The sequence below is a fragment of the Hypanus sabinus genome, chromosome 2, assembly GCF_030144855.1.
Source record: "Hypanus sabinus isolate sHypSab1 chromosome 2, sHypSab1.hap1, whole genome shotgun sequence".
Taxonomy (NCBI): Eukaryota; Metazoa; Chordata; class Chondrichthyes; order Myliobatiformes; family Dasyatidae; genus Hypanus; species Hypanus sabinus.
In genome coordinates this window covers 196,299,680-196,325,965 of record NC_082707.1, presented here as the reverse complement: position 1 = coordinate 196,325,965, position 26,286 = coordinate 196,299,680, and the positions used below count along the sequence as shown (strand labels likewise).

Here is a 26,286-nt window from a genome sequence, read left to right as displayed (position 1 = left end):
TATTTATATTTGCATTTCAACAGTTTTTTATCTTCTATGCTCTTGCTCTTTCATTGATCCTGTTTACAGTTATTATTTATGTAGATTTCATGAGTATGCCCGCAGGAAAAAGAATCTCAGGGTTGTGTGTGGTGACACGTACTGTATGTACCCTGGTAATAAATTTTACTTTGAACTTCAAACTCATCCCTGTTCTAAACAGATGCCCCTCTATTCTGAAGCAGTGCCCTCTGATCCTAAACTCCCCCACTATAGGACATAATCTCCACATCCACTCGATCTCAAATATTCAACAGGTTTCAATGGGAATTCACCTTATTCTTCTAAACTCCAGCAAATATAGACCCAGAGCCATCAAAAGCTCCTCATGTGTTAACCCCTTCTTTCCCAGAATAATTCTTGTGAACCTCCTCTGGACCATGTCAAAATAAGCCCCCTAAGTGTAGTTTAAGTAAATGAAAAATCACTTTCCAGTCCACACAGAGATGTAGGAGGCAATATTGGAATTGTATTCCTTAGGAGAGTTTCCCCATTTGTCACCCCACCTCAGCTCTCTTTAAACAAGGGGTACCCAACCAGTGCTGCTTAATAGTATTGGTCCATGGCATAAGAAAAGATTGGGAAACCCCACTTTAAACCAATTTATCATTATTTATTTTGCCTCTCTATTTCCTGCTGTTGGAAGGCTTAGTTTTTGAGAGTACTTAGGTAAAAAGCTTATACAACTGTAACACATGGTCACTTGAGTTACTATTGCCTTCCTGTCAGCTTGAACCAGTCTGGCTCATTTGACCTCTCTCATTAACAAAGTTATTTCATCTACAGAACTACCACGTACTGAATTTTTAAAAAAACTTTTGCACCATTCTCTGAAAACTCTAGAGACAGTTGTGCATGAAAATCCCAGGAAATCAGCAGTTTCTCAAATCACCTCGTCAGGCACCAATGATCAGTTTATTTATGGTCAAAGTCACTTAGATCACAATTTTTCCCCACTCTGATACACGGTCTGAACAACAACTGAACCTCTTTGACTTGCTGCCACGTGATTGGCTGATTGGAACCCTGGATGATGAGGGATATTGTGGCTCTTGTCAGGATGAAGAAACAGGCATGAGTCAGGTACAGGTAGCTGGGATCAAATGAGTCCCTAAGAGAATAGGGATACTGAAGTACACTCAAAAAGGAAACGGGAAGGACAAAAAGGGGCATGAAAATAACTTTGAGAGAAAAGATTAAGGAGGAACCAAAGAAGAATTTTAATGAATTTGGAGTAACTAGATTAAGAACGGAGTCACTCAGGAACAAAAAGTAGATATCATTGTGTAGAGCTGCAGGAATATTCATTCATTCTTCAATGAATATTTTCTTTGGTTTTTACTGTGAAGTAGGACATGAAGACATATGAACTTGAAATAATTAATGTGGATGTTTTGGGATAGTCCACATTACAGCAGTTGAGGCAGTGGAAGTCTTAAAACAGAGGAAGGTAGATAAAATTCTGGTACTTGATCTGGAATACCCAAGAATACTGTAGGAAGGCAGAGAAGTAATTGTGTGAACCTAGATGAGATATACTGTATGTATCAGAGTTAATGAAGTGCCAGGAGACTGCTATGTGGTTAATGTTATACATTTATTTAAGAAGGGCTGTAAAGAATAGACCAGTAAGCCTAATATCTGCGAGGATTCTGAGGGATAGGACTTACATGCATCTGGACGATCAGGAGTTGATTAGGGAGTAGTCAGTATGGCTTTGTGCATTGGAGATCTTACCAAGGAAGATAATATGGGTGGGGTAGTAGATGAGATCTATATGCATTTCCGAAAGGCCTTTGATTATGTTACACACGGTAGCTGCCTTGGAAAGTTAGATCGTATGGGATCCAGGGAGAGCTAGCTAATCGGATTCAAAATTGGCTTGATGGTAAAAAGCAAAGGGTTTGACCGAAGCCTGTGACTGTTTCCCAGGGGTCAATGTTGGACCCATTGTGATTTGTCACTTATATCAATAATTTGGATGAGAATGTACAAGGCACAGTACATTCCATGCAAACATTTGTAAATGACAGCAAAGATGGTTATCAGTGTTATGTCCATAGCCCCTCCTTTGTGAGAATTGCAAGATCACCGTTGGGTTGGGTCAAGGGGCCCAGGAAATGAGAGTGGGACGTGCAAAATGCCTCGTTTCCCTGGCGATGTAAAACTACGGGACATGGCCATTGTCTCCGGAAGACCAAGTTGTGTATTGAGTACTGTACTATTCATTGAAGCCCCTCAGGGGATGACCAGAGTGGGCTGGTTGAGGGATTGCATCATCCCAACCTGATTGACATCTGAGACCCTGTGAGGAAGTATAAAAGAGGGTCTGGGGAACAACCCCTTTAGATGCACCAGAAGAAACGTTAAGCGACCACGTAACAGCAGGAAGTCATCTGAAGGAAGCCATGTGCATTCGATTCTGTGGCTGGAACCACAGAAAACAGCTTTTAGCTAACAACGGGGAAGCCTGCTCACCTGACTCAACGGATTGGCATCATAAAAGACCTGGGGCAAGTTTAAACCCCATTGCTTTTAAACCCAACAATGCTGCAGCTTGAACGAACTGATAGTGACTGTTATCTTTCCATTGGACAATACATTATCCCCTAGACAACGATAGAGCTATTTCTTATTAGTTATTATTATACTCGTGCTTAGATTTAGTATTGATGACGTATATTATCTGTATGTTTACATTAATCTTATTTTTGTGCCCTTTATCAATAAATACTTTTAAAAATAGTACCATCAGACTTCAACGGACCTCTCTATCTTTGCTGGTAAGTGACCCAGTTACGGGAATTCGTAACATCAGGATTTACTGAGGGATCTTGATCAGATGTGTAAGTGGGCTGAGGAATGGCAAATGGAGTTTAATTTCATCAACTGTGAAATATTGCACCTTGGGAAGAAAAATTAAGATAGGACTTTCACAGTGAATGGGAGGGCCCTGAGGAATGCTGTAGAACAGAGAACCTGACGAGTAGAAGCACATGGATTCTTGAAAGTGGCATCACAGTTAGACAGTGTGGTGAAGAAGGGTTTTGGCATGTCAGAGCACTTGAGTATAGAAGTATAGAAGTCCTCTCTCCAATTCCAACCTTATTCTTTCTGAACACTCTGCTCACCATTCTCTCTGCGCTAATCCTAACTTCACCAGTAGTAGTCTGGCGGACTGATCTTTACCTTGCTGAGGCCCAATGTCATGCATTTTCTCTTACCTACCCCTCGAACAGAATCCCATAAAGAACATCAGGCTGTAGTCTCCTTATTCACTCTGGGGATCTCCCATCCACTGGCACCAACCTCATAGATCCCTCACCCCATACCTACTGTATCTATGTTCTACCCAAGATCCACAAACCTGCCTGTCCAGGTAGGCCCATTGTTTCTGTTTGTTCCTGCCCCATTGAACTGATATCTGCACACCTTGACTCCGTTTTATCCCCCTTGATTCAGTCCCTTCCTGCCTACATTCATGATACTTCACACATTCTTGATGTTTTCAATGATTTCAATTTCCTTGGCCTCAAGGATCTTATTTTTACTATGGATGTCCAGTCCCTATACATCTCCATCCCCCACCAGGAAGGCCTCAAAGCTCTCTGTTTCTTTCTGGATTCCAGACCTTACCAGTTCCCCTCCACCACTACTCTCCTCTGTGTGGCAGAACTTGTCCTCGCTTTCAATAATTTTTCCTCTGGCTCCTCCCACATCTTTCAGACAAAAGGTGTAGCCATGGGTACTCATGTGGGTCTCAGCTATGCCTGCTTTTTGTCGGCCATGTGGAACGATTTATGTTTCAAGCCTACACTGGTGTCACTCTCCAAATTTTCCTATGCTACATTGATGACTGTATTGGTGCTGCTTCCTGCAACCATGCAGAGCTCATCAACGTCATCAACTTTGCCTCTAACTTCCACCCTACCCTCAAATTTATCTGGTACATTTCCAACACCTCCCTCCCCTTTTTCGATCTCTCTGTCTCTATCTCTGGAGACAGCTTATCTACTAATGTCTATTATAAACTCTTTGACTCTCACAGCTAACTGGACGATATCTCTTTCCACCCTGTACTTGTAAAAATGCCACCCCCTTCTCTCAATCTGTCTCTGCCACATCTGCTCTCAGGGCGAGGCTTTTCATTCCAGAATGAAAGAGATGTTCTCCTTCTTCAAGGAAAGGGGCTTCCCTTCCTCCTCCATCAACGCTGCCCTCAAATGCATCTGTTCTATTTCACACATGTCTGCCCTCATCCCCACCACCCCACCAGGGATAGGGTTCCTCTTGTCCTCACCTACCACCCCACCAGCTTCCATGTCCAGCATATAATTCTCCGTAACCTCCGCCATCTCCAACAGGATCCCACCACAAGGTACACCTTCCCTCCCCCCCACCACTTTCTGCTTTCTGCAGGGTTTGCTCTCTACTCAAGTCCATTCGTCCCTCCCTCTCATCTCCCTTCTGACACATCCTTGTAAACGGAACAAGTACTCTACCTGCCCCTACACCTGCTCGCTCACTACCATTCAGGGCCCCAAACAGTCCTTTCAGGTGAGGTGACACTCCACCTGTGTGCCTGTTGGAGTCATCTACTCTATCCGGAGCTCTCGGTGTAGCCTCCTGCATATTGCTGAGACCCGATGTAGATTGGGAGACCGCTTCACCGAGCACCTACACTCTGTCTGCCAGGAAAAGTGGGATCTCCCAGGGGCCAGCCATTGTAATTCCACATCCCATTTGCATTCTGACATGTCAGTCTATGGTCTCCTCCACTGTCATGGTGAGGCCACACTTAGGTTGGAGGAGCAACACCTTATATTCCGCCTGGGTAGCCTCCAACCTGATGGAATGAATACTGATTTCTTGAACTTTGAGTAATACTACACCCCTTTCACCATACCCCATTCCCTTACCCCCTTATGCCTTGTCTCCTAGCCTGTCCATCAATTCCCCCTAGCGCTCATCCCCCTTCCATTTCTTCTATGGCTTTCTGACCTGTCCTGTCAGATTCCCCCCTTCTCCAGCCCTGTACATCTTTCACCAATCAATTGCCCAGCTCTTTACTTCATTCCTCCCCCTCCCACCTTGTGTTTCTTCCTTTCCAACCCCCACCTTCTAATTCTGACTCCTCATCTTTTTTTCTCCAATCCTGACAAAGGGTCTTGGCCTAAAATGTCGACTGTCTCTTTTTTATAGCTGCTGCCTGGCCTGCTGAATTCCTCCAGCTTTTTGTGGGTGTTGCGCAGGAGTTGGGATGTTATGTTGCAGTTGTGCAGGACCTTGATGAGGTTGGAACATTGTGTTCAGGTTTGGTCATCCTACTATTGGAAAGAAGCCATTGATCTTGAAAAAGAACAGAAGAAATTCATGAAGAAGACTCAAGAGACTTGAGGAGAAAGGTTGAACAGGTTGTGCCTTTTTTTTGTTGGAGCGTAGGAGAATAAATGGTAACGTTATACATGTGTGTTAAATCACGAGGGGCATTGATGGGGATCACTGCGCACAGTCTTTTCCGCGAGGATGAGGAGCTAAAAAAACTAGAGGAGATGGTTTGAAGGTGAGAGGGGAGAGATTTAACAGGAAACTGAGGGACACATTTTTTTTCACTCTGATGGTGACTAAGATATGGAATGAACTGGCAGCAGAATTGGCTGAGGCAACTATGTTAACAATATTTAAAAACTTACTTGGCTAAGTGCATGGATAGGAAAGGCTGAGATCAGAGGTTCCCATCCTTTTTTATGTCATGGACCCCTACCATTAACTGAGTGGTCTGTGGACCCCAGGTTGGGATTCCCTGGTTTCGAGGGATATGGATCAAACGTGGGCAAATGGGAATAGCTTAGAAGGGTACCTTGGTTGGTTTGGACCAGTTGGGCTTTATGACTCTATGATATTCAGTAATTGGGATAGTAAGACAATGGGGAGGTGATCACTTCCTCAATTTCACTTATTTATTTCAAAAGGTTTCAGGTGAGAGGTGAGAGATTTAAAAGGGAGCTGGGGGTCAACTTCTTCATGCAGATACTGGTATGTATATGGAATGAGCTGCCAGAGAAAGTGGTCAAAGCTGTTACAATATCAACTTTTAAACATTGGATGGATATGTGCCAAACACAGGTAGATGGGACTAGCTTAGGTGGGCTTCTTGGTTGGCATAGATCATTTGGACCTGTTTTACTCTAAATCCATTATCAATCATCAAAATACCCAACGTCCTACGCCATCTTCTTAAAGCTACCATCATGTAGGAGGTCTGAAGTCCCACACCACCAGGTTCAAGAACAATTTCAACCATTTGGTACCTGAACAACTACAATCTCATAATACCAGGATCACTTTGGACTAAAATTTATTTGTTTGCTGTTGTAATTGTTAAAAAAAACGTGTGCAATCTACGTTTTTCTTGTGACTGCTGCTATATGAAGCCAGGTGCCTACGTGTTGCTACAAGTCCGTTTTTCAGTGTACCTGTGGACACATTTACTTCTGCATATGACAAAAAACTCAACTTTTAAACTCTTTGACGCGAATACGTTCTGTAAAAACGACGTGACCAGTTTAAAGGATCCACAGTATTTTCCTGTTGGGCTCTTTTTTTGTGTGGAATCGATGAACCTGCAACTGAAATTGAGATAGTTTGAAGCGGGGAAACTAGACGTTTCCTCAACTCTCGTTTACTTTAATAAACTGGTGCGAAGAATTCGCTTTTTTTCCCGCCCTGTAGCTCCCGAAATGATCCCATAATCCTTACTGATAAAATGGCGGATGTGAAAGTGGTCTATACGGCTGCAGAGCTACCCAGGATGCTCGGCGGTGTGTAGTTGCTGACGCCGACAACATGGCGATCGTTGAGTTGGCAGGACTACGGCGGGTTGAGGGCCAGTGACGGCTGGATTTCACCGCCCGACTCTCCGGTGTCGGCGTCCTCTAGCTGCATTCCTCTCTTTTTCCTCTGCCAGGGTAGTCATATCAGTAGCGGAGGCCGCGGCCAGCCCCCGCTGCTCCTGGCCGAGCCGAGTGGCCCTGCCAGAGGGGTGGCACCTCTAAGCCCGGGACATCTCGAAGTACTCACACCATCTCAGCATGTCTTGGTTCGGGGGCATTAGCTCGGGACTGGGTCAGGTCGGGGGAAGCCTTTCCTCCCTGACAGATCAGCTCTCCAGCTTCACCAAGGATATGTTGGCAGAAGGCGTCGAGGAAGTGCAAGGTGAGCATCCCCAAAAGTTTGCAAACTGTAAAGAATCACTGCGGTTGCTGTTATAATTAGACCGATATAGTCTTTACGCTTCCTGATCTCCACAAGTGCAAACACAGTGTTAGAACATGCATGCCACACCAGTTGTCACTGCAACAGCTGTGAAAGGCCTTTGTTTGTTTTCTGCAGTTATCTTGCTCTGGGAGAAATCTGAGGAGGTTGTTGTAGAGGTTATAAATAAATGATCCTGTATAGTAGTTGCCAGTTTCAAAAGAATTGTGGCTTTTTTGCTGCTTTGTGTCTGTAATTGGAGGTTACATTTAGGATTGAAAAAGCAGAACTCTGGACGAACTCACGCGGAGGCAAATGGTGTAGGTCAACGTTTTGAGTTGAGACCTTGCATCGGGACTGAGAGGGAAGAGGAAATATTAAGACCTGGGGAAGGGTCTTGGCCTGAAACCTTTAATGTTTATTCATTTCCAGCATGCTTGGGCTGCTGAGTTCTTCCAGCGTTTTGTACGTGTTGCTTTGGAAAAAATTACCTGTATGTTAGCAGTATGAAAAGAGGCCATTTGGCCCTTCAAGTTAATGTTTGCTGCTAGAAGAGCAAGCCATTAAGTTGTAGAGTCACAGAGCTGTGGCATGGAAACGGGTCCTTCAGATCAACTTGTCCATGACAAAGAAGATGCTTACCTGAGTTACTTCCCTTTGCCTGTGGCCTCTAAACCTCTCTTTTTTTTGTCCATGTACCTGTCTAAATGTTTACATTTATTCCCCAGCTCTCTTCAGCTGCAAATTATTCCCTCTCAGATGCCTATCTAGTTCTGTTTAAAAACCTCTAGACCTAGTTCCCGAGGAACCTCCAGAGTTGGAGTTAGTCACTCACATGCACATGTACCACTTGGCAAGAGAGGAAATTATAAATATGTATAGAGTTTTGGGCTTTAAGATCCTTGACTGGATTGTTGGAGCTGGATGCTGCTTGAGTATGTGGAACCCGAGACATGATGAGCGACATAGTTTTGCTTTGAGTGTGATGTTAATAAATTGCTTGATACAGAAGGAGTAAAGATATCCAGAACTCTATAATTCCTCGGCTTTCAAGCTGACTTCAGAATTAGGTTTATTATCACCGGCATGTTTTGTGAAATATGTTAACTTAGCAGTAGCATTCAATGCAGTACATAATATGAAGAAAAATAAATCAATTATTTGTCTGTATTTGATTTCCAGCATCGGTAAATTTTCTCTTGTTTGTTATTCCTGAAAGCTTTAAAGGAATACTGTGGTGTATTTAAGTAAGAAATGTTGAGTTTTGTATTTTCCAAACACATTTGATAAAATATAACATGCTTATTGATAATTAAGTATAGGAAATATTGCAACATGGACAGTATGTAGCTGAAGAACACAAAGATATTAATAATTAGATGTTTTTCCTTAGTTAATTTGCCCGTTGTAGCTGTGTGGTGCCAACAAATATCAGGTTTTAGATTTTTTCGTACTTTATTACTGACATAGATCTGTATGAATCATTATCAAAATTTGAAGTTGTTATTACCCCATTTACTGTGGAAGGATAAATGTTATGCAAAATACATAGAAATATGAAGTGTTGCATTTACAATACAGAAATGTGACTAGAAGATGGATTGAATGGTGAACAGCAGCAAGAAACAGTATTCAGTTCCCCAGATCTTTAGCTACAGGACTGAAAAATTCTGCCACAGGACAAATCCAAAAATAAGAGATAATACATACCCTAGACAAAACGTTTGTCCTTGCTGTTAGATTGTGTTCAAATTTAAGCAGCCACTTTCAGAAACTGTTGATGACATAGAAGCTCACAGAAATGGAAGCTAGTAAATAGTGTTAGTTAATATCATAAAGTTAAGAGTTCTTAACAGTTATTAATAAAACTTCAGTAAATTTGAAAAAATTAATTCTGAATATTTAAGATCATTGTCAAAGAGTGAAGGGAAATATTAGGAGAAAATTTCTAATCTGCAAGAATTTAGAACAAGAAACAACAATGGAATCTGAATCTCTAGTAGCTTTTGAAAATAAGTAGATAAGTATATAAAGGAAAGTGTTGAAAGAGCAAAGAATATTCTCAGTATAAAAAATACATTTGCTTTTCTCATATTTTCATTGTTTTTCTCACAGTTCATCTCTGCAACAGGAGAGCACATCATAGTACAATAGTCTGCTTAATTTTTTGCACATTATTATCACACATTGGTACATTATTACTGTGTATTATTATTCTGTACTTTATTATTAGTTAGGTCTGCACACTGCTAAATATGTTTTTAAATGTTGCTGCTGTAATGAAAGAATTTCCCATTCAGGATCAATAAAATTCTCATCCTCTTCGTCCTCCCCCTCCTCCTCGTCCTCCCCCTCCTCCTCGTCCTCTTCTTCTTCTTTAACCTCAGTTTTGACATCCTGTGGGGAAAGGCAGAATTCTCTGCCACAGGAAACAGTTTAGGCCAGTTCATTGGCTATATTTAAGAGGGAGTCAGATATGACCCTTGTGGCTAAAGGGATCAGTGGCTATGGAGAGAAAGCAGGTACAGGGTTCTGAGTTGGATGATCAGCCAACTCATGAATGGCGGTGCAGGCTCCAAGGGCTGCACTTATTTTCTATGTTTCTAATTACAGTATACATGTATTGAATCAATTAAAAGATCGTGCGAAAACAGAATTAATATATACTTAAGAAGTAAGGTAGAACTCGTCCGCGCCGCTCGTCCTCTGGCACCAGGGTGGTCCGGGAGCCTCCGGCTGTGGTTTTGGAAACTTTGAAGAGATTGGGCCTCTCGACGTTGACCTGAATCCCAGGAACTATTCATGGGTACAGGCAGCCAGTTTGCTGTTTGTGGATAACCCAGTGGGCGCAGGTTACAGTTACACCACTGACAGCGGTGCTTTTGCCAAGGACCTGGACACGGTGGTGAAAGACATGATGGTCCTTCTCCAGAACTTCTTCCAGCACAAGCCTGAGTTCCAGAATGTCCCGTTCTACATTTTCTCAGAATCGTACGGTGGGAAGATGGCTGCAGCCATTGGACTGGAACTACTTCAGGCTGTGCTCCACAAGAAGGTCAAGTGCCACTTTGCCGGGGTGGCCCTGGGTGATTCCTGGATCTCCCCACTAGACTCAGTTCTCTCCTGGGGACCCTTCCTCCACAGCATGTCTTTGCTAGATGACCGAGGCCTGGACGAAGTCAGTGCTGCTGCAGCCGAGGTTCAGGCAGCCATCGAGGCTGGGCATTACCAGCAGGCCACCGAGCTGTGGGCCCAGACTGAGGATGTCATTGAGAGGTGCACAGCTGGTGTGAACTTCTACAACATCCTGAAGGAACGGAGCCCAGAGCAATCTCCCAGAGAGAGGAGTCATCACATGGTCAGCCTGTTCCAACGACATGTGCGCCCCCTGCAACATCGCAGCCTGGCAGAACTGATGAACGGACCAATAAGAAAGAAGCTAAAGATCATCCCAGACTTCGTAGAGTGGGGCGGTCAGGCCAATGAGGTCTTCAGAAATATGGAGGGTGACTTTATGAAGCCAGTGATTGACACAGTGGATCAATTGTTGGCTGCAGGTGTCAACGTCACGGTCTATAATGGACAGCTGGACCTAATTGTGGATTCATTGGGGCAGGAGGCGTGGGTGAGGAAGTTAAAATGGCAGGGTCTGCCAGTTTTCTCCAGCCAGCAGTGGACACCACTCTACACCAGGTCTCACCCCACCAGTACAGCCGCTTTCTACAAGCACTACCATAACTTTGGCTTCTTCTGGGTGCTGAAAGCAGGTCACATGATCCCAGCTGACCAACCTGAGATGGCTCTGCAGCTGCTTCGGGTGGTGACCGGACAGTGACTGGGAGAGAAAATGGGACATAACATGGGGATGGACAGTGAATAAGCCTGGAGTACTACTGGCTATCAAATGAAGTCACGAGAGGAAAGACTGGTCCTCTTTTACTGATCCCATTAAAGGCAACTGCTGACTCTCCACTTAAAAAAAATGAAGTAAGGTAGTGTTCATGGGTTCAATGCCCATTTTGGAATTGGATGGAAGAAGGGGAAGAAGCTATTCCTGAATTGCTGAGTGTGTGCCTTCAGGCATCTGTACCTCCTCCCTGATGATAATAAGAAAAGAGCATGCCCTGGGTGCTGGGGGTCCCTAATAATGGACACTGCCTTTCTGAGACACTGTTTCTTGAAGATGTACCCTGGGTACATTGTAGGTTAGTACCCAAGATGGAGCCAACTACATTTGACTCTCTGCAGCTTCTTTTGGTCCTGTGCAGTCCCTCCTCCAGCATATCAGTGATGCAGCCTGTCAGAAGATTTGAATTCCAATCCAGAAACAAGACAAAATAATCTTGTAAGGCTGCAGGGAGGGTGAGATAGGGGGAAAGTCTTAGAAAGGATGACCATGGAGGCTGCACAAAATTATCTTGTGAGTAATTGAGAACAGTTAGAATGAGGCCATAGACAAAAGAACATAGGAGTTGTACTCTGCAGAGCAGGTGGACATCCCTGGCAGGTCAGGTTTGGCATGTTCACTTCTCCACATTGCTGCCTGATCTACAGAAATATCTCTTATTTGCAGTTAACAGAACACAGCAGGCTGGGCAGCATCTATAGGGTCCTGACGAAGGGTCTCGGCCCGAAACGTCGACAGAGCTTCTCCCTATAGATGCTGCCTAGCCTGCTGTGTTCTACCGGCATTTTGTGTGTGTTGTTTGAATTTCCAGCATCTGCAGATTTCCTCGTGTTTTCTCTTATTTGCAGTTTGTATTTTCAGCATTATGGTATTTTGGATTATTTGCAACTAGGGTGTCATAGAGTGCCTGCTTGAGCTGCGTACTACATATCTGTACGAATGCTAAGGACACCTAGTTCTACCTCTGGCCTATTCGGCCCTGTCTCAGCTCACCTGCTGAAATCTTCATGCTTTTGCTTGTCATTAGTTGTAACTGTTCCAGTGTACACTGCCTTTGTTGTACCGTGCAAAAACTCCTCATTCAGGAGTTGAGTGAGATAGAGTCGTTGGTTGAGCTCACCATCAGCAAAACCAAGGAAATGGTTGTGGACCTCAGGAAGGGAACTCAGGTGAACACACATCAGTCCTAATTGAAGGGTCTGTGATAGAAGGGGTGAGTAGTTTTTAATTTCATGGGTGTCAGCATGTTTATGAAACAATCCTGCACATAGATGCAACTATAACAAAGGGTATGCTAGCACCTCTAATTTATTAGAAGGTTAAGGAGGTTTTGCATGCTCTCAAAAGGTTTGCCAAACCTTTACAGATGTACAGTGGAAAGCATTTTGCTAGTTTGCATTCTGGCCTAGTATGGAAACTTCAATGTACAGGAATGCAAGAATGTACAGAGTACATTGGCCAGTTCTATCATGATACAGATCTCTCCACGACTGAGAACTTTTACAAGAGGTGATGTCTCAGACAGGTGACATTCATCATCAGAGACCTCCGTCATTCAGGACATGCCCTCTTGATACTACCATCAGATTCTTAACCAACCTGAAGAAACCCTACTACCAAGGACAATAACTTTCTCTTTCTGAATTCACTGGATGCTGCAGGAGGAGTCCATTGGTCTTGGGTAAGATTTAATCGACACGGTTTGTGGATTGGACAGTAGTTCATGTTATGATGTGTTTCTGGCTGCTTGTTTTTTGTTGCTACTTTGTGATTTTTGGTTGGGTTGGTGGTCTTCAGGGGTCAGTATTGGGACCGCTGCTTTTCACATTATTTGTCAGTGATTTACTCCCACCTGGCACTTATCCCTGCAAGCGCAAATGCTACACCTGTCCCCACACCTTCCCCCCCCTCCCCCCCCCACCACCACCATTCTGGGACCCAGACAGTTCTTTCAGGTGAGGCAACACTTCACCTGTGAGTCTGCTGGAGTCGTCTATTACATCCGGTACTCCCGGTGCGGCCTCCTCTACATCGGCGAGACCTGACGCAGATTGGGGGACCGCTTCTTCGAGCACCTACGCTCCATCCATCACAATAGACAGGACCTCCCGGTTGCCACTCACTTCAACTCTGCCTCTCATTCCCATCTAGATATGTCCATTCATGGCCTTCTCTACTGCCATGATGAGGCCAAACTCAGGTTGGAGGAGCAACGCCTCATCTACCGTCTGGGTAGCCTCCAGCCTGGTGGTATGAACATGGAATTCTCCAATTTCCGGTAATTCCCTCCCCCCTCCCCTTATCCCAAGTCCCTCTCTGCCTCTCTCCCCTTTCAACTTTCTGCTTCTTTAACTCTACAGTTCTTTCATGCTTATCCCCTCCCCCTCCTTCTTTATCTTTCCTCTGATTGGTTTTCCACGGCACCTCTAGGCCCTACCCCCTCCCCTATCTCTATTACTGGGCTTCAGCCCTCTCTTCCCCCGCCATTCCTGATGAAGGGTCTCGGCCCGAAACGTTGGCTACTCTTTTCTAACGGATGCTGCCTGATCTGCTGAGTTCTTCCAGCATTTTGTACGTATTCTTAGATAATGGAATTGATAGCTTTGTGCTAAAGTTTGCCGATGATACAAAGTTAGCTGGAGGGGTAGGTAGTGCTGAGGAAGCAATGCGATTGCAGCAGGACTTAGAACAATGGGCAAAAAAGGGGCAGATGGAATACTGTGTTGGGAAATGTATGATATGCATTTTGGTAAAAGGAACAATAGTACAAACTATTATCTAAATGGAGGGGATGTTTAAACATCAGAAGTGCAGAGGGACTGGGGAGTCCTTGTGTAAGACTTCCAGAAGATTAATATACAGGTTGAGTCTGTGGTAAAGAAGGCAAATGCAATGTTGGCATTTATTTCAAGGAGAATAGAATATAAAAACAAGGAGATGATGCTGAGCCTTTATAAGACACTAGTCAGGCCGCACTTGGAGTATTGTCAATAGTTTTGGGCCCCATGTCTCAGAAATGATGTGTTGTCATTTGAGAGAGTCCAGAGGAGGTTCACCAGGATGATTCCAGGAATGAAGGGGTTAACATATGAGGGGCATTTGGCAGCTTTGGGCCTGTACTCACTGGAATTTAGAAGAATGCAGAAGGATCTCATTGAAACCTACCAAATGTTAAAGGGACTAGATAGGATGGATGTGGAGAGAACTAGAGGGCACAACCTCAATTGAGGGGCGACCCTTTAGAACAGAGGTAAGAAAAATTTTTCTTAGCCAGAGAATAGTAAATCTGTGGAATGCTCTGCCACAGACTGTGGTGGAGGCCAAGTCTGTTGGCATATTTAAGGCGGAAGTTGGTCGTTTCCTGATCAGTCAGGGCATCAAAGGATATGACGAGAAGGCAGGTGTATGGGGTTGAGAGGGCTCGGGGATCAGCAGTGATGGAATGGCAGAGCAGACTCAATGGGCTGAATGGCCTAATTCTGCTCCAGGTCTTGTGCTGTGGCCTGCAGATAGCAAGAGACGAGGTGCTGGATTGTACTGAATGGGGCAAAACTGAATATGCCTATGCTCTTTTGATGATTTTGTGATTTGGTGTTTTCAATTCTGTGTTTTTTGCTCTTTTTTTCTTGCCATTTGCACATTGGAAGTTTGATGTTTTTCTTTAAGTGGGATCCGTGGTGTTCTTTGTTTCCTGGCTTTTGTGAAAAGAGCAACCTCAGGGTAGTAAACTGCATACACACTTTGATAATAAATTGTGTTTATTTTGACATGTAGGTAATGGATAGTTTTTATTAAACTAAGTCAAGTTGATAGATTCTTGATTAGTTTTTCATGAAGGGATATGGGGAGAAAAATGCAAGAGATTGGGGCTGAGAAGGAAAGTAGATCAGCCATGATGAAATGGTGGAGCAGACTTGATGGGCCAAATGGCCTAATTCTGCTCCTATATCTTAGAGTCTTATGGAATTATTCCACCAATGGAACAGTGCCTTCTCCTGCTGAGGTGATAATCGCACATGTTCTCTCTCATATACTCACACGATCTTTCTGTCCGTTAGCTGTAATATTTGATCAAGGTTTATCATCATCTACTCTTCACCTCCTTGTGGTTGACCATCAGTTTTTTTTGTGTGATAATCCCTTTTCAAAGCTTGGAAATGTTTCTTCCACATAAATAAATGGAAGTTCCAGTGGTTTCTGATCTTTTTGGCCCATTTCATGGCAAAGGTAGTTGTATGTAAAACAGAAGAGATTATACAGATACTGGAAATATAGTGCAATACATACAAAATGTTGGAGGAACTCAGCAGATCAGGAGCATCTGTGGAAAGGAATGAGCAGTTGACATTTAGGGCCAAGACCCTTCATCAGTATTGGAGGGTCCTGATGAATAGTCTTGGCCCGAAATATTTACTGTTTATTCATTTCCATAGATGCTGCCTGACCTGCTGCGTTCCTTCAGTGTTTTGTGTAGTTGTATGTTGGTTCTAAGAGGATTGCAAAAATCTGTCTTTTAAATGTTTGGTAGATGCAGGTACAGTATGTGGGGACTACCTGCACCATAGTTTCATTTATATAAACTCAGGATAAGTTGTGTTCAGAAGATTCTAATTATTCTACGTTTAGTATTACACTCTGTTTACTGTTTGCATAGCCCAATCTAAAGAGTATGAGTCTCCTTTAAGAGAAACCTTGCCAATGCGATCCTGAGTTAGGTTGATATCGAATATGAAAGTTGAATTGCAGTTGTGACGTTGCTGCAAAATATTTAGTGTGGCTTTAGCAATGTTGAAGTTGCATAATAAAGGGAGATATTAAATGATAAAGTGTTACTTTTCTATGTGACAGAATGAGTGTAGGATGAAGTTATTCAGGATATTGCCCTGAATGACCACAAATAAACAGGCTTGTTAATTTTATCCTACTAATAATGGCTGCACCAACTATTTTCAGAGTAAAAGGGTTAATTTGTTAGTTGCCAAAGAAGACGCAAGATGGTACGAGTATGGAGGGCTATGTTCCCAGTACTGGTCAATGGGAGTAGGATTGGAATAGACTAGATGAGCCAAATGGTCTCTTTCTTTGCTGTACTTCTCTATGATTCTGTTGGTGCAAAGGTGAAAAGTAAAAAAAATGTCTTAACAATGCCAGATATTTTGTTAGTATTCCTTGTGTAATGATTAATCTTTCATTCTAATCAAGTTGGCGTGCCATTATTTAAGCTGTTCACTATCCACGTAAATGAAAAACCTCTTTTTTGATCATGTTCAGTTTTATATTTGAAATTGTTGATTGTTGGAATTTTTTTCGGGAGCTATCCTTGTGAAATCCTTGTGACATTTAAGTACTGCTGCACTGAACATTCCATTAGTTTTATGAGTGACAGTTTCATTGCTCATGTTTTGCCCCAATTTTTAGATTTAACAGGATGTTTACTTGGTTGATGTTTGTCTGACATACTGAAATTAGAATATTTACTCTGTACTGAAAGGTGAATTATCAGAAACATTAAACCTGAAGTGATTATACGTCTGATATTTATGATATGGTGATGAGACTATTTCAAAATCTGCAAGTTTAAAAATTGAAAAAGATATTAGTTATTGAAATTGTAGAGATGTTTTTTGCTTCTTTGCTGCCAAGCATCACTTCTGAATATCCCAAAGTTTATTGTGACATTGAAGAATGGGTTGCTTGAAGCAAACTAAACCATCAATCTGTGTACAGCCAGCTCCCATAAACAAGGTGCAATAATAACCAACTAATGTAATTTATTGATCCTCATTGAGGGATGAATGTTGGCTAGAACATTGGGGGTAGCTTCAGCTCATTGAAATAATGGCATCTAAGACAATAACAGTCAAGCCTCATCTGAAAGATCTTGGGAGGAAAGAGAATAAGGAAGTATTGGGGAGAGAGAAGTATTGAGAACATGCAGAGATAAAGATAAACAGGACTACAAAATAAACAAATGCAGTTATAGTGCTGTAAAACTATACAAGTGGCTGGCCAAATTAGAACAAGGGGCTAGGGTGGTGAACAATAATGTTACAGTACATTTGTATAAAGCATAATTATGCTATGATTAGAATACTGAGTGCAGATTTGGGCTGATTAGTTTGAGAGAACACCCATTGTAGACTAAGTAAACTGATGCAGACTTTGGTTGAAACTGGATGCTTTCTACCCAGTGGAGAAAAGCTTTACTTGAATTTAAATACAAACACTGGAAAAAATGTATGCTTATTACAAGAAACTATGTATTCTGTTTAGGGTGTTAGTGATTTCCAAATATTTGCACCAATGAGGTGGGAGAATAATATGTTTTTCATTATAATATTCTGCAGAACATTTTGCTTCTAAATTGTCAAGGAAAAGAATAAACAATCAATGTTTCAGACTGAGAAGGAAGGGTGGGGAGAGGGGAAAGAGGCAAGCTGGAAGGTGATAGGTGAAGCCAGGTTGGTGGGAAAGGTCAAGGGCTGGAGAGGAAAGAATTTTAGAGGAGATTGGACAATAGGAGAAAGGGAAGGAGGAGGGGACCCAGGGGATGTAATAGGCAGGTGAGAAGAAGTGAAAGGGATTGGGGGGGGGGTGAAATCTGTTCACTGGAAGCAGAAATCGATATTTATACCATCAGGTTGGAGGGTACCTAGATTTCTCAGTGCTGAAGAAAGGTCTTGGTCTGAAACTTTGACTGTTCACTCTTTTCCATAGATGCTGCCTGTCCTGATGAATTCCTCCAGCATTTTGTGTGTGAATGAGTGAGTCTAATTGGTGCTCTGTTTGGTGGAGGTGGGGTGCGTGGTGAGGGATAAGAAGTCTCTTGGAAATGCTCCACTCCCACCTGGCAGAATATGCCTACTACCTTGCCTCAGCTGGTAAATCTAACAATATCCATCCCATCAGTCCCCCATATGCTTATTCATAGGTATGGGTGTTCATTTGTTCACTGTAACCCAGGAAGAATCTCTTCATGCTGAGGATCACGTTGAAACCAAATGTTGCTACTACAAAGGTTCTCTTTGGAAAGATCACAGTTCAGAATCTTTTTGTAGCTGGAATCTAATCACTGTTTTCCTCACATACAGGGGTTCTTAACCTTAATGCTCTGGACCCCTTTGGCAGTTCGGTGAAGCCTGCGGAAGCCTTCATCAGAATAAAGTATTTAAATATATCAAATGAAATACGTAGGATTGCAAAAGAAACCAATTATATTGAAATACAGTTATCAAAATATTAAAAACATGTGTTATATAATATGTGCTTCTTTATTAACACATTAAATAACAAAATGATACATTTAAGATATAGGCAAGTTAAAATTAAATCTTATTATTTAAAGACATATCTGTGTGAAGGCTGTTGTTGCTCAGCATGAGGAAGAACATTAAGCTGCCAATAAAGTTGTAAATTTTTGTTCCCATCCAAATTTGTGGACCTATCGACTGACCGCTGAGGTGTCTGTGGACCCCAGGTTAAGAACCCCAGGTTTCTCTGATGGATTGTTTGAGGAAGCAACATTAGCAGAATTGGAATCCGAGACTGCTGTTCCTGTAATCTGGAACAAAACAACAGCATGTCGGCTAGTATCTGTGGAGACAGAAGGATGGTTGATATTTTGGGTCAAGATCCTGTATTGGAGAACATTGGTGGATTGAATTGCTTGGTATAGTGAATGAAGACAAAGATGCTTCTTGAGTGTGTGACTGTGTATGGTATAAGTAAAGTAGATCTTTGGAGGAGAAGAAATCTTGTGCAGTCCAATGCCTTTTCCTTGGAAATTTATCTTCTCTGGTTTTATATTTTCATTGGTGACTGTTGAACTTTAGTATGAATTTATGATTAAAGTTTGACTACAGGCTGAGCTTCTCCAGCTCCCCTAAGCCTAAATGGGGTTGATATCAGGATCTAGAGAGTATCTTTGTGATGTCAAGCTAATTTTGTGATGGATAACCTCCACAGTTGAAATACATTTTGCTCCCCACAAATCTCAAGAAGTTTACTATTTTTGCATGGGTGTGTTGTGCAGCGGAGGAGACTAGAGAGCTGAATGATCTGACCACAAGAAGAAGGAATGCACCACCTCACGAACTACACTCTTGTCCATCCCATTACCCACCTCCTGCCCCATCTTTAGATAAATCTGTAGTTTGAATATTGGGCCTGTTCATCACTGTAAAACAAAACTAGAATGGAAGCAAGCCTTTCTCAGTCCTGAGGGACTGCTTCAGAGTGTTGCATGCCTTGTATATTCTTGTGTTTTGCCAAGCAAAATAAGGCTTATTGTTACTGCCTTGAAATGAAATATGTTGTTCTCTGGCAGCAGACAGTTCAAGAACATAAACTTACTATAACTTACAAAATAAATACTAATAAAATAATTAAAACTGGTTTATTTGGCTCTGCTTTCCCTTTTCTTGTTTGTTCATATTGGTCTCATGGGGATCTCAATGTAGTACACATTAAGTGAGAACATTCATATTGAAGTTCTACCCATCTAACCTGGTTTTCACTGTAGTGACTGCTCTGTTGTGGTTCAGACTATGAGCATGATTAATATGATCCGAAGCACATGTACAAATGATTCCTGTTACAAGTATAAAGTTACAATTTGGTTTTCAGTTTCCCTTGCTCAACACATGCAGCGTGAGTAGGATTTTTCATAAACAACTCATCAATGTTCACAAATAAAACTTACTTTGGGATAATAAGATCTGTCATTCCCAACAGATGGAAAAACCAGGAGTTGAGCCATAAACATAAGAAAATCTGCAGATGCTGGAAACAGAGAGGAACATACACAAAAAAGCTGGAGGAACTCAGCAGAGCAAGCAGCATCTATGGAAATAAATAGTTGATGTTTTGGGCTGAGACCCTTCTTCAGGACTGACCTGCTGAGTTCTTCCAGCATTTTATGTGTGTTGTTTAGGAATTAAGCCTTATTCTTTTTCTCTATTTTAAATTTTGAGTTGTTTAGTGTTATATTAAAAATATTGCTAAGTATCACATTGCACAAAATCGTTCCTGTGTAAGGAAACTAGAATTCATCATAGTAAATTGTAAATTACTAGTCCTGAAGAAGGATCTCAGCCTGAAACAACGACTGTTTATTCATTTCCTGATACTTAAGTTTACATCCAGCAAATTGCAAAAAGGATTGGTAAATAGAAAAATATTAAGAGCTGCATCAGATCTGAAGGGAAATATCTTTAACTCGTTAGAATGATGAAATTTCAAAATGCTACTGGTACAGAGCTAGGGTAGAAGAGCCTACTGAGGTTCAAGGTGTGTCAAAGCTGAAAATGTTTGTAAATGGCTGGTTGCAATAAATCTGTCCTGCATGGTAATCTGAATTTAAATAGACAAAACTAAATAAGATCACAAATCACATTACAATAATAAACAAATCACTTCCCTTATTCACACATTTTGACCTGAAAAGTCGACTGAGTTCCTCCAGCATTTTATGCGGTTTTTTAAAATTCAACCGAAGCCTTTAAAAATGATAACATGTTAAATTTGCATTAATCTGTGAATAAGGGAAGTGAATTGTTTATTGTTGCAATGTGATTTGTGATATTTTTTAGTTACGTTTATTTAAATTCAGATTACCATGCAGGAATCAGAATCAGTTTTATCACCGGCATGTGACGTGAAATTTGTTAATTTAACTGCAGCAGTTCAATGCAATACATAATACAGCAGAGAGAAAAAAGTAATAAATAAAATAAAACATAATAAATAAGTAAGTAAATTATATATATTGAATAGATTAAACAAAATGTGCAAAAACAGAAAAACTGTATATTTAAAAAATAAGTGAGTTAGTGTCCAAAGCTTCAATGTCCATTCAGGAATTGGATGACAGAGGGGAAGAAGCTATCCCTGAAGTGCTGAGTATGTGCCTTCAGGCTTCTGTACCTCCTACCTGATGGTAACAGTGAGAAAAGGGCATGCCTTGGGTGCTGGAGGTCCTTAATAATGGATGCTGCCTTTCTGAGACACTGCTCCCTGAAGATGTCCTGGGTTCTTTGTAGGTTAGTGCCCAAGATGGAGCTGACTAGATTTACAACTTTCTACAGCTTCTTTCGGTCCTGTGCAGTAGCCCCTCCATGCCAGACAGTGATGCAGCCTGTTAGAATGCTCTCCACAGTAGAACTATATAAGTTTTTGAATGTATTTGTTGATAGATTTATTGCAAACAGCCACTTACAAACATTTTCAGCTTTGACACTTCTCGAGCCTCAGCAGACTCTTTTACCCTAACTGTGTACCAGTAGCGTTCTGAAATGTCATACTTCTAACACATTGAAAATATTTCCCTCCAGATCAGATGGAGCTCTTAATTTTTTCCATTCACCAATCCTTTTAGTAATTTGCTGGCTTTAAGTTTAAGTATAGGGATGGCCCCATGATTAGCCTCTGCTGAGACCCCCATTCAAAAAAACAACAATTAAACCTGGTAATTGCAAGCTAGTCAGTTTAACATCAGTGATGATGGTTTAAAAAAGGTGAACTTGGGAGAAATTAACAGTCATTGGACCTATGGACTAACGAAGGGCTAATTATCTGTGGGAAAAATTTTGATTCTTTCTTTTGGGAAACAGTTGCTGTGACCTGTGGGTTTTTAAGAGGTGTGCAATAGAGCAGCTCATTAAGAAAATTTAAGCTCATGGATTTAGGCTTAAGTGAATTGCAAGATTGCAAAATGCAAATGCAAGAAGTATCATAGGAAAAGCAGATGAGGCCAAGGCATGGATCAGCACCTGGAATTATGATATTGTAGCCATTAGTGAGACTTGGTTGCAGGAGGGGCAGGACTGGCAGCTCAGTATTCTGGGGTTCCATTGTTTTAGATGTGATAGAGCAAGAGGGATTAAAGAAGGAGGGGTGGGCATTACTAGTCAGGGATAATGTCATGATAGTGCTCAGTCAGAATAGACTGGAGAATTCGTAAGGATGGAACTGGGACATAAGACAGATATGATTGTGTTAATGGGGCTATATTGCAGACCATCCAATAGTCTGAGGTACTTAGAGGAACAAATTTGCAGAGAGATCAGTGTTGCAAGAAACATAAGGTTGTTCTAGTAGGTGATTTTAACTTTCCACATATTGACTGGGACTCCCATACTATAAAAGGACTAGATGGGATAGAGTGTCTCAAATGTGTTCAGGAAAGTTTTCTTAATCAGTACATAGAAGTCCCAATGAGAGAGTGTGTGATACTTGATCTGCTATTAGGGAATGAGACAGGGCAGGTGACTGAAGTTTGTATAGGGGAACAATTTGCATCTAGTGATCACAATGCCACTAGTTTTGAAATAAGTATACAAAGAGATAGGTCTGGTTTGCAGGCTGTGATTCTAAATTGAAGAAAGACCAATTTTGATGTTAACAGAAAAGTGTAGACCGAGACAGGCTGTTTCTGGCAAGGGTGTACTTGGTAAGTGGAAGGCTTTTGGTGATTAAAATTTTGAGAGTATAAAGCTTGTATATGCCTGTCAGAATAGAAGGTTAAGATAACAGAAATAGGGAACCTGGTTTTCAAGAGATATTGAGGCCCTGGTTAAGGTAAAAAAAAATGGTGCAAAGCAGCTATAGACAGGTAGGAACAAATGACATACTAATGCAATATAAGAAATGCAAGAGAACACTAAGTCAGGTCTAAACAAAGGCATGAGGTTGCCCTAGCAGATAAGGTGAAGGAGAATCCTAAGGGATTCTACAGAGTTGTTAAGAGCAAAAGGTTTGCAAGGGACAAAATTGGTCCTTTGGAAGATGAGAATGGTAATTCAAATGTGAAGCCAAAAGAGAAGGGGGAAATCTGTATTTGCTCAGGAGACAGACAGAGTCTGTAGGAGTGAGGAAAAGTGGCATCAACCCTATACAGATTGCAGAGGAGGGGGTATTTGCTGTCCTGAGTCAAATTAGAGTGGATAAATCCCTGGGGCCTGACAAGGTGTTCCCTCAGACCCTGTGGGAGGCAAGTGCAGAAGTTGCCTGTGCCCTAGCAGAGATATTTAAAACATCCTTAGCAAAGGATGATGTACCAGAGGATTGGAGGATAGCCAATGTTCTTCCACTGTTTAAAAAAGGCTTCAAAATTAAACCAGGGAATTATTGGCTGGTGAACCTGATGACATCAGTTGTGGGAAAGTTATTGGAAGGTATTTTAAGGGATTGAATATATAAGTTGGATAGACATGGACTGATTAAGGATAGTCAGCATGGGATCATGTGTGGTAGGTTATGTCTAACCAATCTTGCAGAATTCTTCAAGAAAGTTACCAGGAAAGTGGATGAAGACAAGGTAGTGGATGTTGCCTACATGGACTTTAGCAAGGTATTTGACAATATTCAGTCGCTCAGCATTCAAGATGAGGTAGTGTTACGCCTGTGCCCCCCCCCCCTCCTTTTTGAGAATCGCAAAATCACTATTAGGTCAGGGCAGGAGACCCAGGAAATGAGGGAGAGACGTTTGGAATGTCCTGGCCCTCAGTGATACAAAGCCACGGAACAGGTCATTGTCTCTTGGAGATGGAATTGTGTATTGAATACTGTGCTTCAGGGAAGCCCTCAGGCAACGTGGGCTGGTTGGGGGATGGCATCATTCCACCCTGATTGACATCTGAGACCCTGTGAGTCAGGATAAAAGAGGGTCTGGGGAACAGCCCTTGAGACGCACCAGAAGAAACGCTAGAACTCCTGTAACAGCGTAATAGCGAAAGCCGGTGGAAAAGCCCACGTGCGTCCTTTTCCATTTGCCTCGGAATTGGTGGGTCTTGCCACGGAAGAACGGCTTTAGCTAACACAAAGGAGTACTCAGCCCCCACCGACTCTCGAAGGATTGACATCATAAAAGGAATGGGCAAGTTTAAACACTCTCTCTTGACTCCAACCAAAGGCTGCAGCCTGCAGCTTGAATGAACTAAAGTGACTTTATATTTCCATTGGACAATACATTATCCCCTGACAACGATAGAGCTATTTCTTATTGATTATTATTATACCCACGCTTTTAGATTTAGTATTGACGACGTATATTATCTGTATGTTTGCATTGATGTTATTTTTGTGTATTTTTATCAATAAATGCTGTTAAAAATAGTACCATCAGATTTCAACGGACCTCTCTATCTTTGCTGGTAAGTGACCTGGTTAAGGGGTACGTAACAGTAGTAAATTGGATTAGACATTGGCATTGTGGGAGAAGGCAGAGAGTGGCAGTAGATGGTTACCTCTGTGACTGGAGACCTGTGACTAGTGGAGTGCTGCAGGGATTGATGTTGGGTCCATTTGTCATCTGTATCCGTGATCTGGATGATAATGTGGTTAACTGGATCAGCAAATTTGTGGATGACTCAAAGACTGGATGTGAAGTGGAAAGCGAGAAAGACTATCGTGGCTTGCAGAGGGATCTGGACCAGCTGAAAAAATGAGCTAAAAAATGACAAATGGAACTTAATGAAGCCAAGTGTGAGGTGTTGCACTCCAGTGGGACCAACCAGAGTAGGTCTTACACAGTGAACAGTAGGGCACTGAGGAATGCAGTAGAACAAAGGGATCTGGGAATACAAGTCCATAAATTCATTGCAAATGGCATCACAGATAGATAGGGTCGTAAAGAAAGCTTTTGGCACATTGGCTTTCATGAATCAAAGTATTGAATACAAGAAATGGAATGTTGTGTTGAATTTGTATAAGACATTCATTGATGACGCGTTAATTTGGAGTATTATGTGTAGTTTTGATAACCTACTACAGAAAAGATGTAAATGAGGTTGAAAAAGTACAGAAAAAAATTCAAGGACGTTGCTGGATCTGGAGGATCTGAGTTATAAGGAAAGATTGAATAGATCAGAACTTTATTCATTAGAACATAGAAGATTGAGGGGGAGATTTGATAGAGGTATATGAGAGGTATAGATAGGGTATTAAATTATGAGGGGTATAGATAAGGTAAATGGGAGCAGGCTTTTATCATGAGGTTGGGTGGGATTATAACCAGAGGTCATGGGTTAAGGATGAAGGATGAAAAGTTTAAGGGAAACATGAGGGGAAACTTCTTCACTCAGAGTGAGGAATGAGCTGCCAGCATAAGTGCATGCAAGCTCAAAGTTTGGATAGTAGGAATATAGAGGGCTGTGGTTGCAGTGAAGGTCAATGGGAGTAGGCAGCTTAAATAGTTTGGTGTGGACAACATAGGCCAAAGGGCCTGTTTCTGTGATGTACTTTATGACTCTATATCTAATTGAGAAGAAATCTCTGCAGCCGGTAGGAAGCCATTTAGTTCATATCAGAAACACTGTGAGAAGGAATATTTTAAAGGACTTGTGAGGGGTTGTTTTTTTTTTAAATGAGTATAGTTGAAATCTGAAATGATGTTCCAGAGGAGGAGGTGGAATCAGTTACAGTCAGTACATTTAAGGGGCATTTACAGATATTTGAATACAGACATTTGAATAGGCAAGATGTAGAAGGATATGTACCTAATACAGGCAAATGTGATTACTGTAGATAGCATAGAAGGTCAGCATGGCTGTGCTGAGCAGAAAGGACCATTTCTGTGCTATATATGACTAATCCCAGATCTCTGCAAAAATCATCTACTGCCTCCCATTCCTAGTTCTTTGTCTGAAGTTTTGCAATTCTTTCTTCCTTAAATATCCCATCCAAGTCTGAAAGCCACACTCCAATCTGCAACACACACAAAATGTTGGAGGAACTCAGCAGGTCAGACAGCTTCTATGGAAAAGAATACAGTTGACATTTCGGGCCAAGGCCTTAATCACGACTGGAGAAAAAAGGATGGGGAGTGGTTAGAATGTGGGGGAGGACGGGAAGAAACACAAGTTGAAACTGTAGTGGGGGAGGGTGAAGTAAAGAGCTGGGAACTTGATTGGCTGGAGAAGGGGGAATCTGATAGGAGAGAACAGAAGGCCATGGAAGAAAGCATAGGGGGAGGAGTGCTGGAGGGAATTGATGGGCAGGTAAGGAGATAATGTGAGAGAGAGAAATGGGAATAGGGAATGGTGAAGGGGTGGGGGTATTACTGGAAGTTCGAGAAATCTATGTTCATG

General features: G+C 41.9%; 2 protein-coding genes across 2 annotated transcripts in view; both read left to right on the top strand.

Annotated features, from left to right (window-relative positions):
- Nucleotides 1-6,875: 6,875 nt before the first annotated feature.
- trip11 (thyroid hormone receptor interactor 11) overlaps nt 6,876-26,286 on the top strand; it is a 122,877-nt gene continuing 103,466 nt past the window's right edge. The window contains exon 1 of the mRNA XM_059962291.1: nt 6,876-7,254. Within this exon, the coding sequence (XP_059818274.1) occupies nt 7,131-7,254 (124 nt within the window). The 5' untranslated portion in view covers nt 6,876-7,130. The remainder of the gene's footprint in view (nt 7,255-26,286) is intronic.
- LOC132390629 (retinoid-inducible serine carboxypeptidase-like) lies at nt 7,371-11,265 on the top strand. The gene is made up of 2 exons (XM_059963226.1): nt 7,371-7,466; nt 9,977-11,265. The coding sequence occupies exons 1-2, from the start codon at nt 7,371-7,373 to the stop codon at nt 11,126-11,128; spliced, it is 1,248 nt and encodes a 415-aa protein (XP_059819209.1). The 3' UTR covers nt 11,129-11,265.